This window comes from Artibeus jamaicensis, unplaced genomic scaffold (genome assembly GCF_021234435.1).
Source record: "Artibeus jamaicensis isolate MK-2021 breed Jamaican fruit bat unplaced genomic scaffold, CSHL_Jam_final contig_548, whole genome shotgun sequence".
In the NCBI taxonomy this organism is placed as follows: domain Eukaryota; kingdom Metazoa; phylum Chordata; class Mammalia; order Chiroptera; family Phyllostomidae; genus Artibeus; species Artibeus jamaicensis.
The window spans coordinates 4,773,387-4,797,158 of record NW_026521883.1 but is presented as its reverse complement, the minus strand read 5'-3'; the positions used below and the strand labels follow the sequence as shown (position 1 = coordinate 4,797,158).

Genomic DNA, 23,772 nt, shown 5'->3' with positions numbered 1-23,772 from the left:
ACCAAGTAGCAACCACCTGAAAAATCCTGTTTTATCTACTGTTTAAAATGTGAAGCAACTAAACAAAAGGAGCATTTCTGTGTTCTGGGGATTATGTGCGGCTCACTCTGCCCACATTTCAGCCAAATCAGCTAAAATTGCCCTCACAAAAAAATTCTCCAGATAGTACACTCAAAGAGGAGTTTTGTTCAGAGACTACCAGGAGATACTCAGATACGGGCATCCCTAAGGCACGCCCAGGCCCACCTCCCAGGGTGTTTGTGGTGAACCCCAAACACCTCCGCACCGGGCCCCCAGAAATGCTGCTATGGGACTGGGCTGGAGCTCCTACCCCAGGGTATCAAGTTGTCTACTTTTACCAGTTTGTTTGGAAATTTACCTCTCACTCAAATCATAAAGCTGCTATCCCACCCCATTTTCAACAAGCAGCCAAAATATACTCTCTGATACCTTACCCCAGACCTCATGAACTTCAACGTGAGAACAGTGCTTGTACCTGAATAACCTTCTTCCATTAGAGTTGGGGGGCATGGAGAGGGTGTCCTAAAATCACCAGAGGATTTTAGCAAAGGAAGGTTCAGTGCCCAGGTCTCTTACTTGTCACTCAACAAAAGCCATCAGCAAATATTTACTGCCTCTTATGTGCAGACACTGGTGGAGGACAGAGAGAAAGGCTGCTTACAGTAAGTTTGGGAGGACAGTAAAAGATGTGGTAACAGCAGGGGCTACAAGTGTTTACAAGAGGGCAGGTTCTCTTTAATTTGGGGTACTTGGGGGAGTCGTAGCTAAACTCCCTCACCTTTGAAGAGGACGATCACTGCTTATGGGTCTTTTCATCTGTCCCTCTCCTTCTCTCTCTTGTCCTCCTCGCTGCCCCTCCACCCCACGAGGAGATAGAAAGGAAGTGGCTTTGGGGTGAGAAAGCAAGACTAGACTTTCTTCCTGACATGTAGGAAGGTGGGACTCTTTCTCTACAGAGTCTGAATAATCCAAATTAGCCTGGCAGGCTGGAGTCGAGGACAACCAACAAATGAATTACCACATCATGGTAAATGAAATAAAATACACCAGCGTCTTCTAAACTGCTAAGCCCTTGTAGAAATGTAGTTTTGTATTGTTGCTATGATCATTATTTGGAGTTTAACTTGATCCAGACTATGTCAAAGACAGAATCTGTTTTTTTTGGACAATTAATACATACTCAAAGTTGTGGATTCTTTTTATTAAAACAAATGTGCACACCATTAATGGAGCCATTTTTTTTTTTAGAGTGTCCCCTCTTCGCAACTATAAAGGGCATTAGGTAAGACTAGGAACTTGGCTCTGCTCTGCACTGACATGGGTAACGCTATCCATTTTCCCAAAAGGCAGGACAGAGATACCACTTACCCAAGGTTTTTCTGATCAGGTAGAGCTGGTCGACATCTGATTTGCCTGGCCACAGAGGCACCCCTGACAGCAGCTCAGCAAAGACACAGCCAAGCGCCCAAACATCTACTGGAGGGCCGTACTGCATGTCCCCCACCAACAGCTCCGGGGACCGGTACCACCGGGTAGCCACGTATTCTGTGTAGTAGTCACTCGGTCCAGCTGGCCAGTGATGGGACGTGGGAAACAGAGAGAGCAGTGGAAGTGTGTGATCAAAACCGGGAGGGGGAAGACCTAAGACGTCTATGTAGCTTGTGCCCCATCTGTGGCTTTTCTAAATCTGTGGTTCTCAGTGCAACTTGCACATTAAAATCACACAGAATACAAATTTTTCAAAGTACTGATGCTTGGGCCCCACCCTAGTCCGATTAAACCACAGTCCCTGGGTGGAGGGGTGGGGGGTGATCAGTATCGTTGTTATAGTTATAGTTCCCCACGTGATTCTAATCTGCAGCCACAGCTGAAAACCACTTTTCTAAAATACTGCAAAAAATGGTAGCAACCCAGAGGGTAACATGTTTTTTAATAACCACTTCACTGTGGCATAATTTATATATAGCATACATTTTTTTCAAACCACTGTATGTGTCTACATGTTTTCAGTAACTACAAGCTTAGGCCCTAAATATACAAGAACTAGCTTTCTATAGCATTTAGATCCTTTATTATAGAAATAATTTTCATCTTTTATACTTAAGAGAAACAGCAATACTCACTCAAAAGCCGAGCGAATCCAAAGTCACAAAGCTTAATCACTGAATGTTTTGTGATGAGGATATTTTCTGGCTTCACATCTCTATGTATGCACTAGTCACAAACATAGAACCAAAACAGATTATTAAAGAGCAACTATAATATATGGGATAAATGAAACACATGAATAATTAGCAAATAATTGAGAATCGTTTGACCCTTTCACTGGCCTTTTGGATAAAAAGCTGCAAAGTACCAAAACTTGCAAAACAGCAGCATGAAATAAATCTAGTACCCTACCTAACACAGCCTGAATCATTCCAAATCCCCGAAGGGCCCAAAGTACAAACAAGGACACCCAGGTAAATTTACATTTTAGTTAAACAGTTTTTTGGTGTAAGTATGTCTCATGTGGTGTTTGGCATTTATTTAATCTGGCAACCCTAGGTGAAAGGGAAACGTTAAAAGGTTCTGGACGAGGCCCACACCGTGACTGCTGGAGCTGCAAGCTGGTGCATAAGCAGGATTCACAGTTCAGTTGTTTAACAGAGCAGAACGCAGCTGTCTGGTAAACAGGACAAGCCCTGGGCCTGCTGAGATAAGCTGGGGAAGAGAAGGGCGGGGACCACAAGCTTGCCCCAGAGACCTCCCTTCCAGCTCTGACAGTTGTCCTGACCAGATAAACAAGAAGAGGCAGCATTCACCCCCTGGAGAGAGTCGCTAGATGTCAGCTCTGTCCCACACATGTCAAGGGTTTCAGAGCTGCATCCTCACCATCGTTTGGACTCAGATCACTTGTGCTTTCCAAACCACAGCAGGCAATGTTTCACAGGGGGATGTTAGAAGAATGTTTAAGAATCCTCACATGATTTTCTTATAAAATAATTTTCTTGGCAAAGAACAAACCAACAACCTAATTAACAATCATATAAAAAGGGTTGGCTTAAATGACTTCTCAGGGTTCCTAATAATCTTCCCTCTTCCAAGCGTTTTCCACCCCGGAGGAGAATGTTGGATCCTGCAAGGAGGGACCTTCTGTGGCTTGCAGCTGAAACCCTGGGGGTATCGCTGACTTTCTGGAATTTGGAAAGAGGACAGAGGTTCTTCTTGGGTCTGGCCTAGTACTGACTCCAAGGGACCTTCAGGGTGAGAGATTAGTGTCTGTGTTTCCCCAGAGGGTATTAATTCCTCTGGAAAATAATCTGGGAGACAATTTCTGAATTATTTTATTATGGTCTATCTCGTTCTCAGCAAGGAATGGCCCTGAGATCTCCACCCTTTTACCACTGGCTTCACATACTACTATAAATGGGCACACCCATAGATATGATGACAGATGGTCGGAAGGACTTGTAAGCAAGAATGTGCTCCTATTCCGCTCTGGGAATTCTTTACAAGTTGGCACACCCTCCCTCCATCAGCACGGGGAGCCAAACGGAGCAGTCAGCGGCCCCTGAGGGAACTGTGGTACATTTGTCTTTAGTGTCTCTATCCCCCGCCCCCAGCCTTAATGCAGTCTCTCTGGCTCCCCCATGCTAATGCCTACTCTCAGGAGAGTGCTAATGCTCACTGGTAGTAAATAGCAGTATAGAGTGTCCATGCCCCCTGCTCTACATGCATTTTGACAAGCACTGTATGTAACCTTCAGCAAGGTGGAGACTCAGTAGGGAGAAGCGCTGACTACTGTCATTTTTTCTCTTTCCTGGAAGGCAGCAGTGGGAAAAATCATTTCGGAAGAGCTCCAAGATGAGTTTTTAGGCCCATCAGCTAAAATGACCCTGGTGGTCAGACATATTGCAGTCAGACAGCCCTTGTGGCCACGATGAAGCTCTAACATTGGGACTTGGCTGCTGTGTGCAGGGAGGGGGCAGTGCTCTATAGGAGGGGGCAACAGGCTTCCTGGCATCTGTGAAGTCACAGCAGCTGGTCCACTGCCTCTGTCAGGCCTCGCAGTGGCTGGGAGTGTCATAGGCTTCTGCTGGGCTGGTCCGTTCCAGACCTGGCACTCCTATCTCAGCAAAGCAGACACTAGCACTGAGGCATCGAGCCTGGAACTCCGCCTACTGGGAATGAACAGACACGAGTGATGTGGGGTTCCCCTCCCCAATTTCAGAGCCTTGGGAAGGTAGCAGACCCACACAAACTCCAAGTGAATGGGATGCCACCTGAAATCTGAGTAGCTTCTGGTCAGTGTAACTACTTTCTGAAAAAACATGAAAATGCATCCTTTATATCACCTGAACAAGAAGGAATAGTTAGCTTGGCATTTTTAGCCTGTACTTATGCCAACCAGGCTTAAGATTTGGATGAAAAACTCTGTCCACAAAAGCACAACATACACTTTGAACAAAGGCTCCACCTTAGCTTACGGGCAGCCTTCTGATTTTTTCAAGGGAAATCATGAGACTTACATTGTGTTTATGGCAAAAATTTACAGCTTGCAATGTCTGCCAAGTGATGCTCTTCACGAAATGTTCCGGCACCCTAGGGAAAATGAAGTAGCAGCATGACGACAGGCTGAAATAGTGAAAAGTCCTGCGTGACACGTACAGCCATCGGAATGTCATTCCCTAAGTCTGCGTGGAAGGAACCTGTGATCAGCACACTGCCGAGCTCCAGGGGCAGCAGGCAAACTGCTTCCACAGAGAGGGGCCGCGGAGACCCACGGGGATTTCAACAGGTATTTAGGACCAGCGATCTCAAATATCTGTGACACCGCTGAGAACCTGCCTGGTAACTTGAGCTCTACTTGTAGCAGAAGCTTTTCCTTGGTGGCAAGTTAGTTAATATACAGCATAACACATGCTGTTTGTTTTTTCAAGTTGCCCCAAACTCATGGCCTTGCCGCAGAACTCATCTTCTGTGTGTGGGCACACGGTCCCTCCAGGCTCCTTAAGCAGGATTGTTTTGTAAGGTAATGATTTGCCGGAGAGGGGAAGACGTTTACCTTGCACAGCATGTCGCAAAAGTTAACAGTAATTAACAACCCACACGGGCAGCCGGGTCCTGCTCCGCCCCGCTAGCTAGCTGTACTGCCCTGGCATCTTCCTGCGCGTCCTCTTTCACAGCATCTAAACTCAATGCCACTGTTCCAGCACATCTCTGACTTTGAGCCTATATATAACCTGGTGATATATATAACCAGGCTACCAGTAGCCCCAGCGGGTCCTTTGTGTGAATTAGAAAAAAAAGCACCTCCTGGGGGAGATTTTTTTTAATTAGGCAGTGAGTGAGAGGGGCCACAGGAAGTGTACATTTATTTTCGGAGACTCCGCCCACCAGCTGGACCTAGTGTTTTTACGAATCAAACATTAAACAATGCTGTTGTGGTCCTCGGCCAGAACTAAGAAGTAAGGCAGGGAGGAAACTCCTGAGTAGTTGTGTTAAAGTGACCAAAAAAAGTCATTTCCAGCCTCCGGGAGGGGCTGCAAGGTCACTGTGGTCACAGACCAGATGGTTAGGAAATCCTTTCAAGCAGATAAGAGGCTGCTTCAACAGTGGGACAACACGAAAGGGGCCACTTCCAAGGAAGACAAGCTGGGACATTTCTTCACCAGCACCAGGGCCATGGGGTTCAAGCAGCTTCCCTCCAAATTCCCTTCCTTATGCTAGTGGAAGACGGGCTAGAAAATCTCACCCGTCTAGGAAAAGACAACTAAGAAGGGAACATTTCAGGGGAAATACTTTTCCCCTGCCTCCACTCTCTGTCCAGAAAAGGGATATATTTCAATTATTTAATAAATTAACGATTAATGTAAGGTTATCAATCCCAGATAAATTCGGTTTCTAAGAACAATTCCCGAAAGGAACGATTTAAAAGGCTCATTTAAATTAAATTAGAATAGCACATCATTAATGGTCCTCTAAGGCTGAGCACACTTCTTCCACCATTCCCAAGTGTGAAAACTCTGACAGCACACTCCCTAGTGTTGTCTTGGGCTTGCCACTCACGGCACTTCTTCATCGTTCCATTTATTCTCTGAAATGCCAGCGCCTCGGACTCTACCTCTAAGATTCTTTTTAGCTGATGATGATAGGGGCCAGGTTGTTCACTGCTGAAGAAGGGAGTTAGTTATAAATATGGAAAGAGAGAAAAGTAGAATCTGTTCTGTGGCGTTGGACTGGAATTGCATACACGCACATGTACGGGGGTGCTGCGCGGGAAGGGGTGCTGTCTCACACAGAGTGTTCCAGGAAGCTCCTCTGTTCCACTACTTCAGACTTAGGGGTTAACTGATAAGATGTGGCCACATTTAGGGTGTATTTTAAAAATAGAGTCTTCAGGATTTTCTGAGGGATTGGATGTGAGAGAAAGAGAAAACGGGGCTGACCACAGGGTTAGTTTGAGGAGCTGGTTCCTGTTGGACCTTTTGCTGAGAAGAATGCTGGGGCAGGGAATGGGACGGGGTTTGGCTTGGGGGGAAGGGAGGGTGGATACTTTGAGATGCTTTGGGGCATCTAAGTATGCAGTTCTGAATTCAGAAGGGAGGCCTGGCTGGAAATATAAATGTGGACAGCATAAGCCTGCTGATGGCACTTGGAGCCCCAGGACAGGTGGAGCCTCTTGAGAAGTGAACACAGAAGAGGAGGTCAAAGTCCAGAAACTTGGAGGTACGGCAGGAGACTGGGGCTGAGTATCATGTGAACTAAGACGTCCCTCAGGAGCACAGCATCACTGAAGCCAACCGGAAAAAGAGTTCCAAAGGACTTCTGGATTAAAACAGTGGGCTGAACAAACCCATCTAAATCCATTCCCTCCCCAAATCTGTCTAGAACTGCACGGAGAGAAGAGAACTATTCGGAGAGAATGGAGAAAGAGATAACATACTTTGGAATCCAGAAAGCAGTCCGATGAATGATAGCTGACAACAGATCCTAGAAAGCTGAAAGCTAAGCCCAGGGTGGGGAGAGTGGAGGACGAACCAATTTACCCCAGAGATTCCTCAGAAGGCTCACGAACCAGCAGTTAAGACCTGCATAGAAACTGGGAAACAAATCCCCTAGACCCTTTCCCCTGGGCTAGTCCAGTAGGGAACGCCCTTCCCCTACTCAGTAGAAGGCGGGAGTTTTGTTTTCTGGGGAGGACAAAATAGAGGACATCTGGTACAGCTGAGAGTATGGGTTATGTTCCAAAAGCAGGGTACATACTGAGTATCGCATACATACTAAGCATTGAATACTGAGACTCCCCAACCCTCTCACCACACTAGGCTCTGAGAACGCTGGCAGCCTGACTTAACTCTTTAGGCAAAAAAGTTCTGAACTTTTTTAGTGGAAGCTCAGGAGAAAAGAGCTAAAGATGCGATTTCCCCGGCAAATGGCCCGGCCAGATTACCCAACGATGAATCTCTGAGCTTCTAGTAGTTTCCCACTCTAAACCATAGACATACAACCAGGGATTATATTTGCCCACGGAAGTCTCACATAAGAAAGTTAAAGACCAAAACAAACAGAAAGAAAGCAACTCAAAAGGGAAAAAAATAAAACTATGGAGAGCGAAGAGAACATTAAAAAAACATTAATATCCTCAGAGAGGATGGCAACAGGAAAGCTGTTGCCTCCATGAAATAAGAACAGGACACTATAAGAAAACAAGAGGACCATAGAGTCAGACATCCAAATAATAGAAGGTCCAGGAAAAGAGAAAACAAAGGGTAGGAAATAAATAACAAAACAATTCAAATTTTTTTTTCTCAGACAGAAAGGGTGCGCCAAGTGCCAGAATAATGAATGAAAAGCAAGGCCCATGATTTTCATAATTCAGAATCCTGCATGCAAAGAGAGGGTGCTAGAAGCTTCTGGAAATAAAAAGAAACAGAACTTCACAAAGAAGCAGAAAATAGAATGAAGAAAGACTTCCTAACAGCACTAAGAGATAGAAGGCACTTAAAATGCCTCTGAAATTCTAAAGACATATTATTTTTCACCAAAAACAAACAGTAAGTGTGGAGAGAAAATACTTTTTATTTTTTTAACTTATTTATTTAATTTTAGAGAGAGGGGAAGGGAAGGAGAAAGAGAGAGAGAGAGAAACATCAATGTGTGATTGCCCTTCACATGCCCCCAACTGGGGACCTGGCCCACAACCCAGGCATGCGCCCTGGCTGGGAATCGAACCAGCAACCTTTTGCTTCACAGGCCCGTGCTCAATCCACTGAGCTACACCAGCCAGGGTGAGAAAATACTTTTTAAACACGCAAGGGCAAAGTCTCAGTTCCCCTCCCTCTCTCTCCCTCTCTGTTAGCCTCTCACACACTCTTTCTTGGGAAGCCTCCGGGAGGATGCCCTCCACCAAACACGAGTGAACTATCAAAGCAGATTCCATGAAACAGACAGGGCTGGGGACCCGAACCAGAGGGGAACAAGAGGATCTTTCAGGAGGAGAAGGAAAGTGACTGGACGACAGCTGCATTCCAGGCATAGACAGCAACCCATCCAGATCGGAACAGATCGTGACTCAAGAGCCAGGCATGTTGAGGGTTGTCATCATCATGCCCCCTGCCTTATACCATCTTAAATAAATATGAAAATATTTGACAAACAAACTTAAAAGCTTTGGAAGAGTCTGGGTGTCTGGCCAGAACCTTTGGGCTAAAGCAGACATTCTTAAAGCTGTAGCTTATGCTGGCAAGGCTAAGGAATTCATTCCACTTTATAGTGTGTGTTTCCCAAAGGGTGGTAAATGGTCTCATGGCCAAGCTCTGGGGCAGAGTGGGAAGGGCTGGAACGGTGATGAAGGGAAGGGGCCCAATTCTCTCTCATTCTTAACTGCCTCTAAGAGTCCCCTTTAAGAGCTTGGATTCTAACTCAAAGACAAGCTGTCCCTTCAGAGGAATCATGCATAAGCTCAACCTTAATCTGGGAGGGAAGTGGCATTTCAACTTTTCTCTTGGGCGTCGTTCTCCTCCACTATAAGATTAGGCCACGGAACTTCAAACAAACCGTATCCCCATTTCCTTTCCTCATAAACAGTGCTCCAGAGGAGCTGGAGAGGACCCACCTGGGCCTCTTGGACTCTCAGCCAGCTGGGCAGGTCTCATGGGATTTGTGCTCCTGAAGATGTCAGCTCCCCGGACCTAGAAGTGCAGGTCTAGGCAAGATACCAGAACAATGAGCAAGGACACTTGCTCTATTTTCTGTCCCAAATCAAGGTGGGAGGGGGGCTCAGCAAAGCATGTCTTCATTCCCTGGGTACCTGGGTGGTCTTCCTTGGGGTCTTCATGTCAGTGGCCTCACTCAGAGCCACGACTGCTCCTCTGAAGCCCACTGGGCTGTCACTCAGCTCAGCAGAGGGGCCCCTTTTAGGGCGGTGGAATGCAATCCTTCTTCCACTAGCAGGAAGAGGTGGGGGAGGAATGTACTCCAGAGTCCTCCACCAGGGGACCTCATGGCCTGCTTTGGGAATTTAGTTTCACCCCCAAGGACATAAGGGGATCCCAACTGCAGGATGCCACAGACAGATGAGGATCGGGGGATGGGATATCATTAGAAATGCCTGTAGTCTAGACTTCTCTGTGACTGTGCCATCTTTTTTAAGGATTGGAGATGGATGTGCTGGCCAAAATAAGAAAGTAAACTCAGAAAGAGAAAGACAGACGATCCAGGAAGCAGTGAATCCAACCATAGAGAACCGCAGTAGGATTCCAAGGATGAAAGCAGAGGGAAGTTCCAGGAACACAGCTGGATAAGACGCTTCAGGCACAACAAGCCAGGCAGAGGCAGAACGGGGTTCTAAATGCAGTAAGTTTCCCTCAAAAAAGGAATGAATGGATTATTTGCTGTGATTATCCTGTGGAAAAGTACATTGAGAGGCTATTAGAAAGAGTGAGAAAAGTTAGTCATAGGGGTTAAGAATACAATTGTTAAGGATTTATTTATATAAAGACAGGGAAAGGTAGGGAGAGAGGGAGTGAAACACTGATGCTTCTAGAGAAACACAGATTGGTTGCCTCTTACACACACCCCAACCAAGGACCAGGCCCGCAACCCAGGTATGTGCCCTGACCGGAAATCAAACCAGACCTTTCACTTCATGGGACAACGTCCAACCAACTGAGCCATGCCAGCCAGAGCAGGTTAGAGAACATTAAGCAAATTTAAAAAGCAAGGCAAATATTAATTTGTAGAAAAAATACAAAAGGAAACCCTACCATGGTACAATGCTCAGCTGTAAGTAATATTTACATAATCATAACAACTGCAACAGTGAATATGAAATTAATAAAACTTGAATACAAGAATTTGGGGGAAAAGAATGAGGAAACAGAGGGAAAAATGGTGTAAGTGAGCAAAATTCTCACCTATCATAATAGGAAGCCTATAGATAAGGTCCAAATTGATAACTCAAGAAAGAACAGTATATTACTCTTTTTATATCACATTTATTACTAAATTTGATTTGCTAATAATAATTTTGCTATGGATTTTTACACATATGTTCATGAGGGATATCTGTCTTTCATTTTCTTTTCTTGAAATGCCCTCATCTGGTTTTGACATTAGAGTATAGTGGCCTCATGAAATGATTTGGGAAATGGTTCTTCCTCTTGTGTTTTCTGAAAGAGTACGTGCAGGGTTGCTATTATTTCTTCCTCATACGTTTGATGGAATTAATTCTTCCAATATATATATATTTTAAAGATTTTATTTATTTATCTTTAGAGGGGGAGGGAAGGAGAGAGGGAGAGAAATATCAATGTATGGTTGCCTCTTGTGTGTCCCCTGCTGGGAACTGGCCTGCAACCCAGGCATGTGCCCTGACTGGGAATAGAACCATGGTTGCTTGGTTCCCAGGCCTGCGCTCAATCCACTGAGCTACACCAGCCAGGGCTCTTCCAATATTTTAATAATAAAAACCAATAGCATAACTATGACTCTACAACATTGCTGATAAGGGTAAATTGGTTTAGACTGGCCAACCATACAATCCAATAATCCCTTTTTGAGAACTTCTAAGGGAAAAGTGCAAAGGAAGGACCATCAGTTGTAGGGAAAGTTTGATAGCAGAAACGTTTATCAGACCAAACACTGAAAGTGGCCTACATTTTAACAATGGAGGAATGGTTGGATAGTACAGTGACTACATGTATATTCTTGTAGTTATTCATAACAGATCTAAAGATTATATTGCAACATACATAAAAATGCATATGAAAGACTGTTAAGTGAACAGCAGAACTGAGAGGGAGCGGCTCATCTGGTCACAGCAACTCGAAGAATGTGGAGTTTTGTTTGGAAAAGCAGCCCGCAGCTTGACTGCTTTTACAATGGACTTGAGGCTTGCAGATACAGAAGCTTAATTTTGTCAACACACCAAGACAGTATCCATTTCAAAGGGGCAGGTGAATGTTAAACAAATGTTACAGCCTGGTATAGAAAACCAGAATGCCAATTTATTCATCATGATCAAATCCTGAGCACCAGCTTATGTTCTCTTTGCAGGCAATTCCATAACAAAAGTCAAGTTATAATCAGATGGTGTTTGATGAGTAAAAAATTGGGATAAGGGAGAGTAGCTATTTGTCTGATTACTGTCACTAGGCTGTAAGAGCTTAAGTGTACCCATCTCCAAATACCAAGGATCTTGTCATTATATAAAACATACAATCAGTCAAATCAAAGAATATCTTTAAGATTGCTCTCCAGGCACCCTGGCCAGGTAGTGCAGTTGGTTAGAGCATTGACCTGATATGCCAAGGTTATGGGTTCGATCCCTGGTCAGTAGACATGCAAGAATCAACCAATGAATGCATCAGTAGTAGATAGAACAACAAACTGATGTTTCCCTCTCTCTCTTTCTCTCAATAAAAAAATGTTTTTTAAACATAGCTAACACAAAGGAGGTCGGTCACATTTGACCTATATATGAAGGACAAACAGGGCTTTGCTAGGCAGAGTAGTGACAGTAGGGAAACCCAGGCTGAGAAAACAGCACATCCTGAAGCCTAGGATACAAATAAATAATCTCCATGGGGAGGGAAACTGGTGGGAACAGGTGATCCTGCAGAGTGACTATAGTGATCACAGGGCATTCCTGCAGTAAGTGTGCAAACCTAAGGAGGACCCAACCCAGCACCAGGCAGGGAAAATACCAGCATTAGCACATTATCCTTTGTTGATAGTATCTAACAGATCAAATATGAAACTAAACAAGAACCGTTCTAGGATATTAGATCATCAATTCATAGCATTATAGAGCTGGACATTTCCTTAAACTGCACCTGGTACTAAACTCCCATTTTTCCAGGTGGGGACACCTGTAGATAACCTGCCAAAGGTCACACAGGTGACGGAGATCCACTTTTACTAGAATGTACTTACAAATGACCCACCTCCATAGGAAAACATGTTTTTATTTTCTGGAACATAGAAAACATATTTTATCTAGTAGAGTTAAAGAAAATCAGCTTTTAAAACCATGCTCTGGCCAGGCGGCTCAGTTGGTTGGAACCTTGTCCTGTACACCAAAAGGTTGCAGGTTCGGTTCCCAATCAGGGCACATGCCTAGGTTGGGGGTTCAACCCCAGGCTGGGGCACATATACCAGACAATGGACTGATGTTTCTCCTCTCTCCCTCCCCCATCTCTGAAATCAATAAACACATCCTTGAGTGAGGATAAAAAAAAACAATAAATTTGAATCACTCCTTGCCCTATCTTTTTTCTTCTTCTTCTCAAGCTATAAGCCAAAAAAGAACTGACTCCCTATTGCTCTCAACCCCCCACTAACTAGTGTTCCCAGGTGACTCAATCTAACATGATTAACATAATCTAACATGATTAATCAAACTCCCTCCAACACTTTCTTGTACCACACAGCCACGAGTAACTTACACTGTCATGAAGTGTCGCTTCCAAGCTGCCAAAAGAGCAAATATCAACATACTAAAGGTTTTCTCCCTTCAAAACATAATTTCTCTGTATCAATGACTTTTTGGAGGAAGGTGTCTGTTCTCTTGGCTCTCTCTGGTTGTGGAAATTAACATCAAAAGTCTATGCCATGGTCAAACTACAAGCCACTTTAATCCCTTTTTCCTGGAGGTCATGGTATAATATATAACCACCACTACATGCATATATATATATATATATATATATATATATATATATATCAAGCAAGCTCATGGCCAAGGCTTGAAAGTATTATTAATAGAATCTCAGCCTCCAGCCACAGAGTATGAATATGACCAGGATGGGGTGACATTCCACCCATCTGATCTACAATGCACTATGCATATTGTCCCTAGCCAAAGTTGGGCTCCCAGAAGCAGAGCAAAAGGAGTAGATGGAATGTCCTTTCCTGCTTAAATTCTCTTAAAACTCCTCACCAGTCAACCCAAAAGCCACCTCCTCTAAGAAATCTCTCTTGACTGACCTGCTTTGAATCACATATCCCAGGGCCTGCTAATCATTCTACCTTCTCCTTCTGGCCACACTGATTGGCCCCAGGGATAGTTGCATCACCTAAACTGGACCAATGAGAGTCTTCCACTGGACTTTATATGTGGATGCTACCTTCTTCTAGAACTTCCTTCCTTCTAGGATACCTACATAAAAGTCTGTGGCCATGCTTTCTATCATATTTTTCCTTACTCTTTACATCCCTCATCACATACACACAAACACACAACATGCATCCTCTAAAATTTACCTTATAAAGGAGATTCATACGCAAGGCAGAGAAGCCAACACAAAGAAGAGTTGTGAGAGACCAGCCACCACCTATTGCACTCTATCTTAAGACATTCCGCAGAGGAACATGTGGGAGCCAAAATCCAGCCTGCATTCTGCTCACCTTGACAAGGGGCTACCCTCAGCCAGAGGAAGGGATCCCCCCTTTTTTCCAGACAAAGACTCTGCCTGCTCACTAAGCCTTTTTCTAAGGCACACAGAAGAGGTTGCATATACTAGAGAGATGTGATAATATCAGTGAAGCCTTTAAAGTCACCCCCAAGTCTTAGTTACAGCTACCAACACATTCCTTTGTCACACATACTTGCTTCAGCTGGGTTTTTTGTCACTTGTAACCAAAAACGTCCTGACCAAGACAGCAAAATGGATACCGGGATTGCTTTGGGTGAAGCCACATGTGCATTTTAGCTGTGAACTTCCTGTTAGCCATTGTCTTTGGAACCTTCCTTTCAATTTCCAAGTCCTTACACTTCCCTAGTCAGAATAACAAACACCCTTCCTCTTCTTTCGTAGAGACTCAGATTGCTTCAATGCAAAGAAAACATACCAAAGAAATCAAGTTCAACCTAATAGTGCCTCTGTTGCATTATTCATGAATATGATCAGCTATGACCTCTTTCCTAGCATTTTTGGTATCTCCTCTGTCAACCCCAGCAGCAAAGTGTGCTGTCCAAACACTGGCTGCTTTGTCTAATCTGAAAATGGGTCATTGCTAATTCTCCCTCACAAAGCCTGGTGCATTTCGTGGTGTTTTGTTTGTAAGGCACGGATCACTCACCCTCTTTGGTATTTGTCCAGTTCATGGAGAACCGTGTGGTCGCAGTACTCAAACACCAGGTGAAGCCTCCGCTTCCTCCGGAAAACTTCAATAAGGTTGACAAGGTTGGGATGCTTGAGTTGCTGCAAACATAAAAAACAAGGTGTTGAATGTGAGTCATGACAGACAGCTCTCTCTAGTTGTGGTCCAGTAAAAAGAAAGTTGTTTGTCCTTCAAGAAGTGTTTTGCCTTGGTTGAAGTAGCCTGTAAACAGTATTACCTTACTTCTCCTGTAGGCTGTTTGTTAGCAGCTTGTAAGTGAAAAGTGATTATAACCCAGGTGGTTGGTGAAGGCAAAGAGAGAGATGAGAAGGCTGGAAAAGAAAGGAGAATGAAAAGCGGGGAAAGATTTTTAGTTAATACGAACTCATCTTTTAGGGCTCAGCTGAAGTGTCCCTCCCTAAGGAGGTCACCCTGCATCTCCTCAGACTGCTTCAATGGCTGATGACTTCTGAAGTATGTGTTCTTCAGAGTCGTTTGTATTTACCAAGTAATTACAAAGTAAGGATTACTCAGTTGATTGTTTCATGTCCTCTGCTGTCAACGGATATAACAGATACAATCAATAGAAGGTAAGAACCATGATATCAGGGTCTGTGTTCTCGTTTACCCAAAATGCTGTTGTACCCCTAGCATGGGGCCTTGCACATAGCAGGCACTCAACAATTATTTGTGAATAAAAAAGTAAATCACATTTCCTAGGTTGATGAAACCTTTTAAAACAGGAAAATGAGGAAGATTCTTCAATCTGATGTGCCTGAAGGTATATATCTAGAACATGGATCAGAGCAAGGAAGAAGCAAGGAAGATGGCAAGAAAGACCCTGTTCAGACATACTTTGTTGTTAGCATAGTGGTGATGGAGGGAGGGAAGGGAGGAGAGATGGGAGGCATCAAGAATGACTGCAGGTGCCCTGGCCAGGCACAAGGAAGCTCTGAGGAACTGCAGGGACACAACGGCTAAGACTTGATCAGTGGCGCTTTTGAAAGAGGTGCAGTTGGCTCATGTAATAGCAGTGGCACATGAGTAACATGGGGCAATGGTAACTACGGGGATCACTGAATGAGCTGGCTTTTGTTAACACCTCTAGGTCACTGCGAAAAGAAAAGAGGAAACAATAGGTAGGTTTCGGTTAGCTGCCCATCAGCTGTGGGAGTCAGGTGGCCACTATGGCATTATTTAAAGAGACATTTATCTCCTATAGACACAGGATAACCTGTGCTAAAATCAGGCTCACAACTAATTTTTTAAAAGATTTTATTTATTTTTAGAGAGAAGGGGAGAAAGAGAGGGAGATAAACAGCAATGTTTGGTTGCCTCTCATGCACCCCTTACTGGGGACCTGGCCTGCAACCCAGTCACATGCCCTGACTGGGAATCGAACCAGCGATCATTTGGTTCATAGACCAGCACTCAATCCACTGAGCCACAACAGCCAGGGCAGAACTTAACTTTTAAGAGTAGCAGAGATACCCCGGGCCAGTGTGGCTCAGTTGGTTGGAGCATCATTCTGTAATTTGAAGGGTCTTAGGTTCCATTTCTGTTCAAGGCACATGCCTAGGTTGTGGGTTGAGTCCCTGGTCAGGGCACATACAGAAGGTAACCAATCAATCTTTACCATATCACTGTGTCTCTCCCTCTCTCTTCATTCCTTCCCCTCTCTTTAAAATCAATGGGCATGTCCTTGAGTTGGGATTAAAATAAAAAAACAAGAGTAGCAGAGATACAAAAAAGATGATGTACAGCCTCAACAGGTCCCTTATGCCAAAATCAGGGCTCTGATAAGAAAAGAAAGGGACCCAGAGGTCTGGGATAGGGACATTTAGGGGGATGAGCTGAGACTCTTAAATCCTCAAATTTCTTTGAACCCTCTCGGCTGGGAGAAGCAGTGTCTGCCCCTTTGCCAAAGGCGAAATGCTCCCTCTCACATGGAGACCTGAAAATAACTCAGTGGAGCAAGTGCCTCCTGACTCAATCTAACCTCTGCCCAGCCCACAGACCTATACCTCGGATGAGGCGGTAACAGTGCCTGAGCAAGGCACTACGGTTCTTGCTCCAGGAGGAAATAACTGTCCTCAAAGAATTACAAGATCTGGCTCAGACGTACCAGCAGGAATCTTGAGGGTGTCGGGCCACAACAGTGGAGAAATACAAGGCTGGACAAGGGGAAATTCATTGGCATGGCAGCGCCGTCTCGTGACTTGGGACTTAATTCCTGATGAAAACACCTGGTAAGTCCCTAATAGAGACTGAGCACCCTACCATGGGACATTAGGTGATTCTGTGACCCAGAGCTGCCCCTGGGAACTGGGTCATAGAGACACACTGTCATAAAGCTGCAAGGATGCACCAGCAGTCCACCAAACTATTCCAAGTAGACAGGCTCAACAAGGTCCAGGAGTGACAAGCAAGTTACACGAAGAGGTGGCCTATTCTCCCATGTCACCTACATTGTTGCACAGTCATCCCTCCCTCAAATGACATGTAGGTAGGGTTCTGTGGGAGTGTCCCGTAATGGAGGAGAAGAATTCCAAGTCCAGCTCACAGACGGATCAGCTCATTATGTTGGCACTAGTTGAAAATGGTCTGCCACCATACTATAGCCCCACTTGGCAGAGACCTGGAAGGACAACGATGAAAGGGAACCATCCCACTGAGCAGAGCTTCAAGCAGTGGTCTTGATGGCCCACTTCGTATGAGGAAGAAAGGACCTGAGATAAGGATGGACCTATGGGTAGTGGCAAATACTTTGTCTTGCTCATTTAAGTCTGGAAGGAACAAAATTGAAAGAGCACTTGGAGAAGAGGCATAAAATGTACTTGTGGGAGTGGGCACAGAGCTTGTGGATTCTTGGGCTTCCTGTTAACGCCTATCAGAGGACAGCTACTGCAGAGGAAGCACTGAGGGTGCAATCAGACAGAGGGTGCCTTTTCTGGTGGGTGTCAGGCTGCTCTGTCCTTGGCCACCCCAGTGCTTGTGTAACTGATCCATGAACAGGGTGGCCACGGTTGCAGGGATGGTGGTGATGCGTGGCCAAATAACACCAGTTCCCTCTCTCCGGGGCTGATCTGGCTGCTGCTCCTTCTGAGTACATAACCTGCCAGGAGCAAAATCTGATACTTAGGTACTGATATGCACCGTCCTTTGAGGAGACCAGCGACCAGCTGCTATGTGGAAGGGGTTTCGATTTATCCTTACTGACACTGATACTAACTCAAGATATGAGGTTTGCCTTTCCTGCCTGCCCCATAATGAAGGGCTTGGAGAATGTCTGCTTTACCAGTATGGGAATCCACACATCAGACCAAGGGACCACTTTACAGCAAAGGAAGCATGACAATTAGCATATGGCTATGGGATCCAATGGTTCTACAATAAACCTCATCACCTACAACCAGCCAGCCTGAGAGAATGACAGAATCTGTACCCCAGCCCTTCGAGGGCACACTTATTGGACCAGTAGCCACAATGTGGTGTTGAGTCTTCATTTCAGTGGCTAATCTGTGGGTCTGGTAACCAGGATCAGAAGTAGGACTGGACTCTCTGGTCATCCCTCCCAGTGATCCATTTATAGAAATCATGCTTCCTATCCCCAGTATTCTCCCAAATTTTCAAAGCTTTATATATATATTATTAGCCCTGGGGAAATAAGTGAAGAGTTAAATAAACTATAAGACTTTATAGTACATTCAAATGATAAAATAGTATGCAGCTGTTAAAAAGAAGGCAGCCCTGACTGGTGTGGGTTAGTTGGTTGGACATTGTCCCAAACAACAACAGGTCTCCTGGTCTGACTCCTGGTCAGGGCACATGCCTGGTTGTGGGTTCAGTCCCCAGTCAGGGCACATGCAAGAGGCAACTGAGAAGTGCTTCTCTCAATCTCTTTCTCTTTCTCTCTCTCTCCCCTCCCTTCCTTCCCCTGTCTCTAAAAATAAGTAAACAGAATCTTAAAAAAACTCACTTGAATGTCCAAAATAGAAGGTTAAATGTAAAAAGAAAATTACAGAATAATATATTCAATATGATAGCATTTGCAGCTATTTTTAAGAAGGAAATAAATGTCCTTGTACAAAACAGAAATCCGCAAGAGTAATACATGAGAGACTTGCGGAAGGACAAGAATGGAACGTGAAGGCCCAGGTAGGTTTCCTTTTTCACTTTACATTTTTCTGTACCTTCAGTTTTTTTCTTAACATAAGCATATATTACTTTCTCATGCAAATACCCTTTAAATGATTTGCACAGGTCTTTTTGCTGTATTGTCAAAGCAAGATAGATGTTTTAAAGTTAGTTTCAGAGAGCTAGTTAATATATCAGCTGTGGGGAAGGAAAAGCACTTTCATTATTTAAGAGCTATTTAATTATTACCATATCTCCAGCCTAGAGGGAAACACGGGGTTGCTGAGCAATCACCCTTTAACACTCTTTTTGGAAAAGGAAAGGCGCCTTGATCCCACATTTCCTCCAAATGCCAAGAGCCCCCACAGTAGATACCTGGCCAGTGCTCTGTTTCGGGGATGACCAGAGAAGGAAAGGCAGTTACATATGGAGCGGAGGAGAAGCTGGTAAAGCTGCGGTCGTGTGTGGGAAGGTAGAGGAGGGCCTGAGATTTATTTATTTTAGCTTCGCTGTCGACGGAACAGAATGTGCCAGGGTGGTCCTCTGGCCACAGACTTGGGCTGCTATCTCTTCTGGATTCCCCGCTAGACCCAGCACAGGCTGAGAACGTGCATGGTGGATGCTTGGCCTGGCTTTCTGTGACAAACAGAGTGTATGAAAAGCACCAGGAAAGAAGCAATAGTACAAATGTGACCAAAACGAAAATAACAAGGACACAGCCAAAAACGAATGCAGCAATGTACTGATCGTTATAAAACAAATTGTTTGGTTTTTTTACGTATGGCTGATACCATTAGTTGATTTAGAAACTCACCTTTTGTTATTCTAACAAAAAAAGGAATGGAGTTTGAAAATTTTCAACCAATTTCATCCAACAGTATTTTTACTACAGTGCTCTTAAAGTTAATAAGTAATAAAGAAGATTAATAATTAGCAAGGAAATATGCCTGTTGAAAGCAAATTTATAGCCTAAAACATCAATCCTGCCAAATAAAAAGGTGAATGAAAACATTTAAAAAAAATTAAAGTGAAAGACACAAGCCTGGCCCATTTAAAAATGTTTTCTTTCCACATAAAAAGTACCACCTTCTGCCCTGGCTGGGTAGCTCAGTTGGTTAGAGCATCACCCTAATACACCGAGGTTGTGGGTTTGATCCCCAGTCAGGGCACATGCAAGAACCAGTGAGTGTAAAAATAAGTAGAACAACAAATTGATCTCTCTCTCTCTCTCTCAAATCAGTTTTTAAGAAAGTACTACCTTCTAGTGTGGTTTATAATAACTATACAGAGTGGGGTAAAACTAGGTTTACAGTTAAGAGTGTGCAAAACATACTTTATTCTTATATTAGTTATTAATTATTATGTTATTTCCTCTACGAATAACTGAAAACTTACCTTTGCCTAACCCTGTATGTAACATAGGTTGTCTACCTATGAATTTTATGTGTTGCAAATAAAAATAATTTAATTGGTAAAAAACCAATAGCAAAATTTATTTTTATCGGTGTATGTTACACAATCCCTTGCTCTGCCCCCTCCTGCTCTCAGGCATTTTATTCTCTGGAGGGTAAGGTGCGGGGCAGCACTCAGGGTGGGTGGCGGTGTGTGCGTAATCTCCTGACAAACTGGGTGTCTTCGAGAAGGTAATGGACCAGCTTGTTGGTTTCTGCTTCTTTTGTTCTTGAAATATTTGTGTGGCAGCTTTATTACTTAGGAGTTCACTACACAGCAGGGGTACAATCTTTCTAGATAAATACATTAGGAGCTAAGGCAAAAAACTTCTAATAAACAAACAAAGCAGTCTGTTGCTATTTGCAGTTAGTCTGTTATCTTTTGAAAATAAAATTAGACAGGTCTCCACTTGCTGAACAAATAAGGAGGGATCATGAGAAGGGGACTGTTTGGTTTCTGTCACTGTGGGCAAGGGAATGGCCTGCTTGGCCTTCTGTGCTGTTGACAACCAGTGTCCATCAACTGCCCACACCTTTCTGTGTACTGGTCATGGACAGCGAGAGGCCAGCCCGCTGTTCCCTGATGCTGACACCTGCACATCACGAAAGCTGTTCAATAGGAAGACCCCAAACTAAGGCACAGGCCAACCACTGTCTGCAGATGTGTTTGGTTTGGTTTGAATGGTGTTTAGAATTTTAAAAAATTACTTGTCAGTGTTTTAAAGTCTGATTTCACTTTCACTAAAAGGAACTGGGCTCTTTGGAGAAACGGCCGATCCCATAGCCGCGGCAGGACGCGCTGAGACATCTGGTTGTGCAGGTGGCAGAGAGGCACTCAAGGGACAAAGGACCTGGGCCGAGGGGCCCCCAGTGGCCGAACGTGTGCAATCTGAGAATCAAAAAGAATAAGGACAGTGATGGTTTCTAACAGGTTGAAAGAAACCCACGGGTTCACAGTGATGCTAGAAAATACGTGTATGAGGTGTGTGTGCCGGGGGGGGCAGTGAAGGAAAGCTGGGTTGTTGTTTTTTTACCCCAACACTGTAACTAATAAGTATAGTAGAAAGAATTGTTGAAAATCACCATTTTACAATACCTTTTACTATAATTCAGTGAGGCAAGGACCCTCAGGTAAAAGTTACTGGGGAACAAGGTAGTCACAGTTTCAAATTATAACCCCACAGATTACTTACTAGTTACTAAGGGGAAGGCGTTTCTTTACAGCTGAGAAATGTGGCTGACCCATCCTAACCACGAGATGAAGACCGACAGCAGTAATTACGGGACAACCTGACGTCATGTACTTCCTGAGCAGAACCAGCGTGACGGGCGCAGCCTCACCCATGCAGTGAGCCTGCTGAAAACACCTGCATCATGTCACATGGGAACAGCTCCACAACTATGTTGAGGCACATTCTGCAAAACCATGGGCCTAGATGCTCTAAATGCCACATCATGGAAGACCAAAAAAGGAATTAAAAAGTTGGGGAACTGTTTTACATTAAAGGTGTACGAAAGAGACGTGACAACTAAATGCAACGCATGGTCATTGATTAGATCCTGGATTTTGAAACATATTGTACATAAAATTATACATGCACTTATATAACTATTATCAGGATAATATGAGAAATTTGAGCACAGACTGTGTATCAGATCACAATATTGCATCAACAATGAATTTCTTGAGTGCAGAAGTCATATTGTAGTTATGTAGAAGAATATTTTTCCAGGAAATTCAACTGCATACTTAGGAAAATAATTCAGCCAAAAGAGAGAGAGAGTATGTGTGTGTGTGTGCGTGCGCCCATGAGTGAGTAACAGGGACAGAAAGAAAATAAAGATTTCTGACAACTGATTAGTGAGTCTAGATAAGCATATGTAGGTATTCATTGCATTATTCTTTCTACTTCTATATATTTTTGAAAATGCTTTCAAAACAAAAACTTGTGGGGGGGAAACCCAGGAGATTTTACATAAAATTCAGTCTTTAAAGAAGGACTAGAAATCTAGCCTGGGGCTTGCAGTCTGTGGGGCAGGGCAGTGGCCCCCCACTTTACCAGAGGCGTGGGGTCCCCGGTCTGCCCTGGTCTCCAGCTCTCTGTCTTGTCTTCCATTCAGCCTCTTTCACTCATTCATGTGATCAGCGTGGTTTGTAATCTCATAAGCCAAGACAGAGAATGCTGAACATAGCTAAAACAATTTACAGAAATGCTACTAATGCATTTTGACCAGCCACCCAAATAATTTGAAGAGACAGGACCTAAAAATTAGCATCAATCAACAACGGCAGGATTAAAGTCTTAAAGAAGTCGCAGAATTTTCCATTGGGACTTATATTGAGCTGGGAAACATTCAACTACTATTGGGGAAGCAGAAACCTCTAAAAATTATGAAGGCTCTAATTAGCTTCTAGCACTAGGGAGCATTTACATGGTGCTCTGTTAGCATTTAGTGGAATGGGGTCTGGGTATGAGAACACATGGAATTAAAGTGCTCTGGGTAACCAGGAACCTTGGCAGTCAGTCACACTTCCCACTGCATGTTACCCTCGCCGGGCAGTGATTTGGCCGGCAGTATTTGGGGTCTGATGTTTTAAAGCAGTGAACCTCTCAGGGGAGACTGTGTAAGCTGCTTCACCTCCAGCATCTCCCTTTGGAATTAGCGCCCACGTTTAAATCCCACCTTTCTGCCTTCCCACCTGTGTGTTTCTCTCCCCTGTGCTGCTGCTCTTTTTTAATTAAATTTATTGGGGTGACATTGGTTAATAACATTGTTACAGGTGTACAATTCTATAATACATCATTTTTACATAGTATTGTATGTTCACCACCCCAAGTCATTTATCTCCCCTTTACCCTTTCTACTTCCCCCTCCCCTCTGGTAATCACTAGACTGTCGTCTGAGTCTGAGTTCTGTTTTGTTTTTTTCTTAACCCCTTCACCCAGCCCGGAACCCCCCTCCCCTCTGACAGCTGTCAGTCTGTTCTCGCATCTGAGTCTGTTTCTGTTTTGTTTATTAGTTGATTTTGTTCATTAGATTCCACATATAAGTGAAATCACGTGGTTCTTACTTTTCTATGACTGGCTTATTTCACTTAGCAATATATTCTCCACACCCATCCATGCTGTCCCAAAAGGTAAGATTTTCTTCTTTTTTATAGCCAAGCAGTACTCTACTGTGTAAATGTACCACAATTTTATCCGCTCATCTACTGATGGGCTCCTGAGCTCCTTCCAAATCTTGGCAGTTGTAAATAATGCTGCAATGAACGTAGGGGTTCATATATTCTTTCAAATTAATGTTTTTGGGTTTCTTCAGATAAATTCCCAGAATTGGAATCACTGTATCATGAGGCAGATCCGTTTTTAATTTTTTGAGGTAACTCCATACTGCTTTCCACAGTGGCTGTGCAGTCTACTTACTGCTCCTTTTGACCCTCTAACTTTCCTGCCTTGGAGCCTTAAGGTGGCTTGATTGCTAGTAGGTGTTTGGCCCAAGAGCACTTTGCTCCCTCAGCAAAAAAGTCAGTGAAGCAATGCTGCACAGAGACATAAATCCTGGCGGTAAGGTG

The 23,772-nt window shown here is 44.1% G+C and overlaps 1 protein-coding gene across 1 annotated transcript in view; it reads right to left on the bottom strand.

The window, feature by feature from the left end:
• Positions 1–23,772, bottom strand: part of CDKL1 (cyclin dependent kinase like 1) — a 41,891-nt gene that overhangs the window by 8,842 nt on the left and 9,277 nt on the right. The window contains exons 2-5 of the mRNA XM_053670074.1: positions 14,590–14,711; positions 4,533–4,605; positions 2,145–2,235; positions 1,390–1,590 (exon numbers count right to left, since the gene is read on the bottom strand). Coding sequence (XP_053526049.1) covers positions 1,390–1,590; positions 2,145–2,235; positions 4,533–4,605; positions 14,590–14,711 — 487 coding nt within the window. The remainder of the gene's footprint in view (positions 1–1,389; positions 1,591–2,144; positions 2,236–4,532; positions 4,606–14,589; positions 14,712–23,772) is intronic.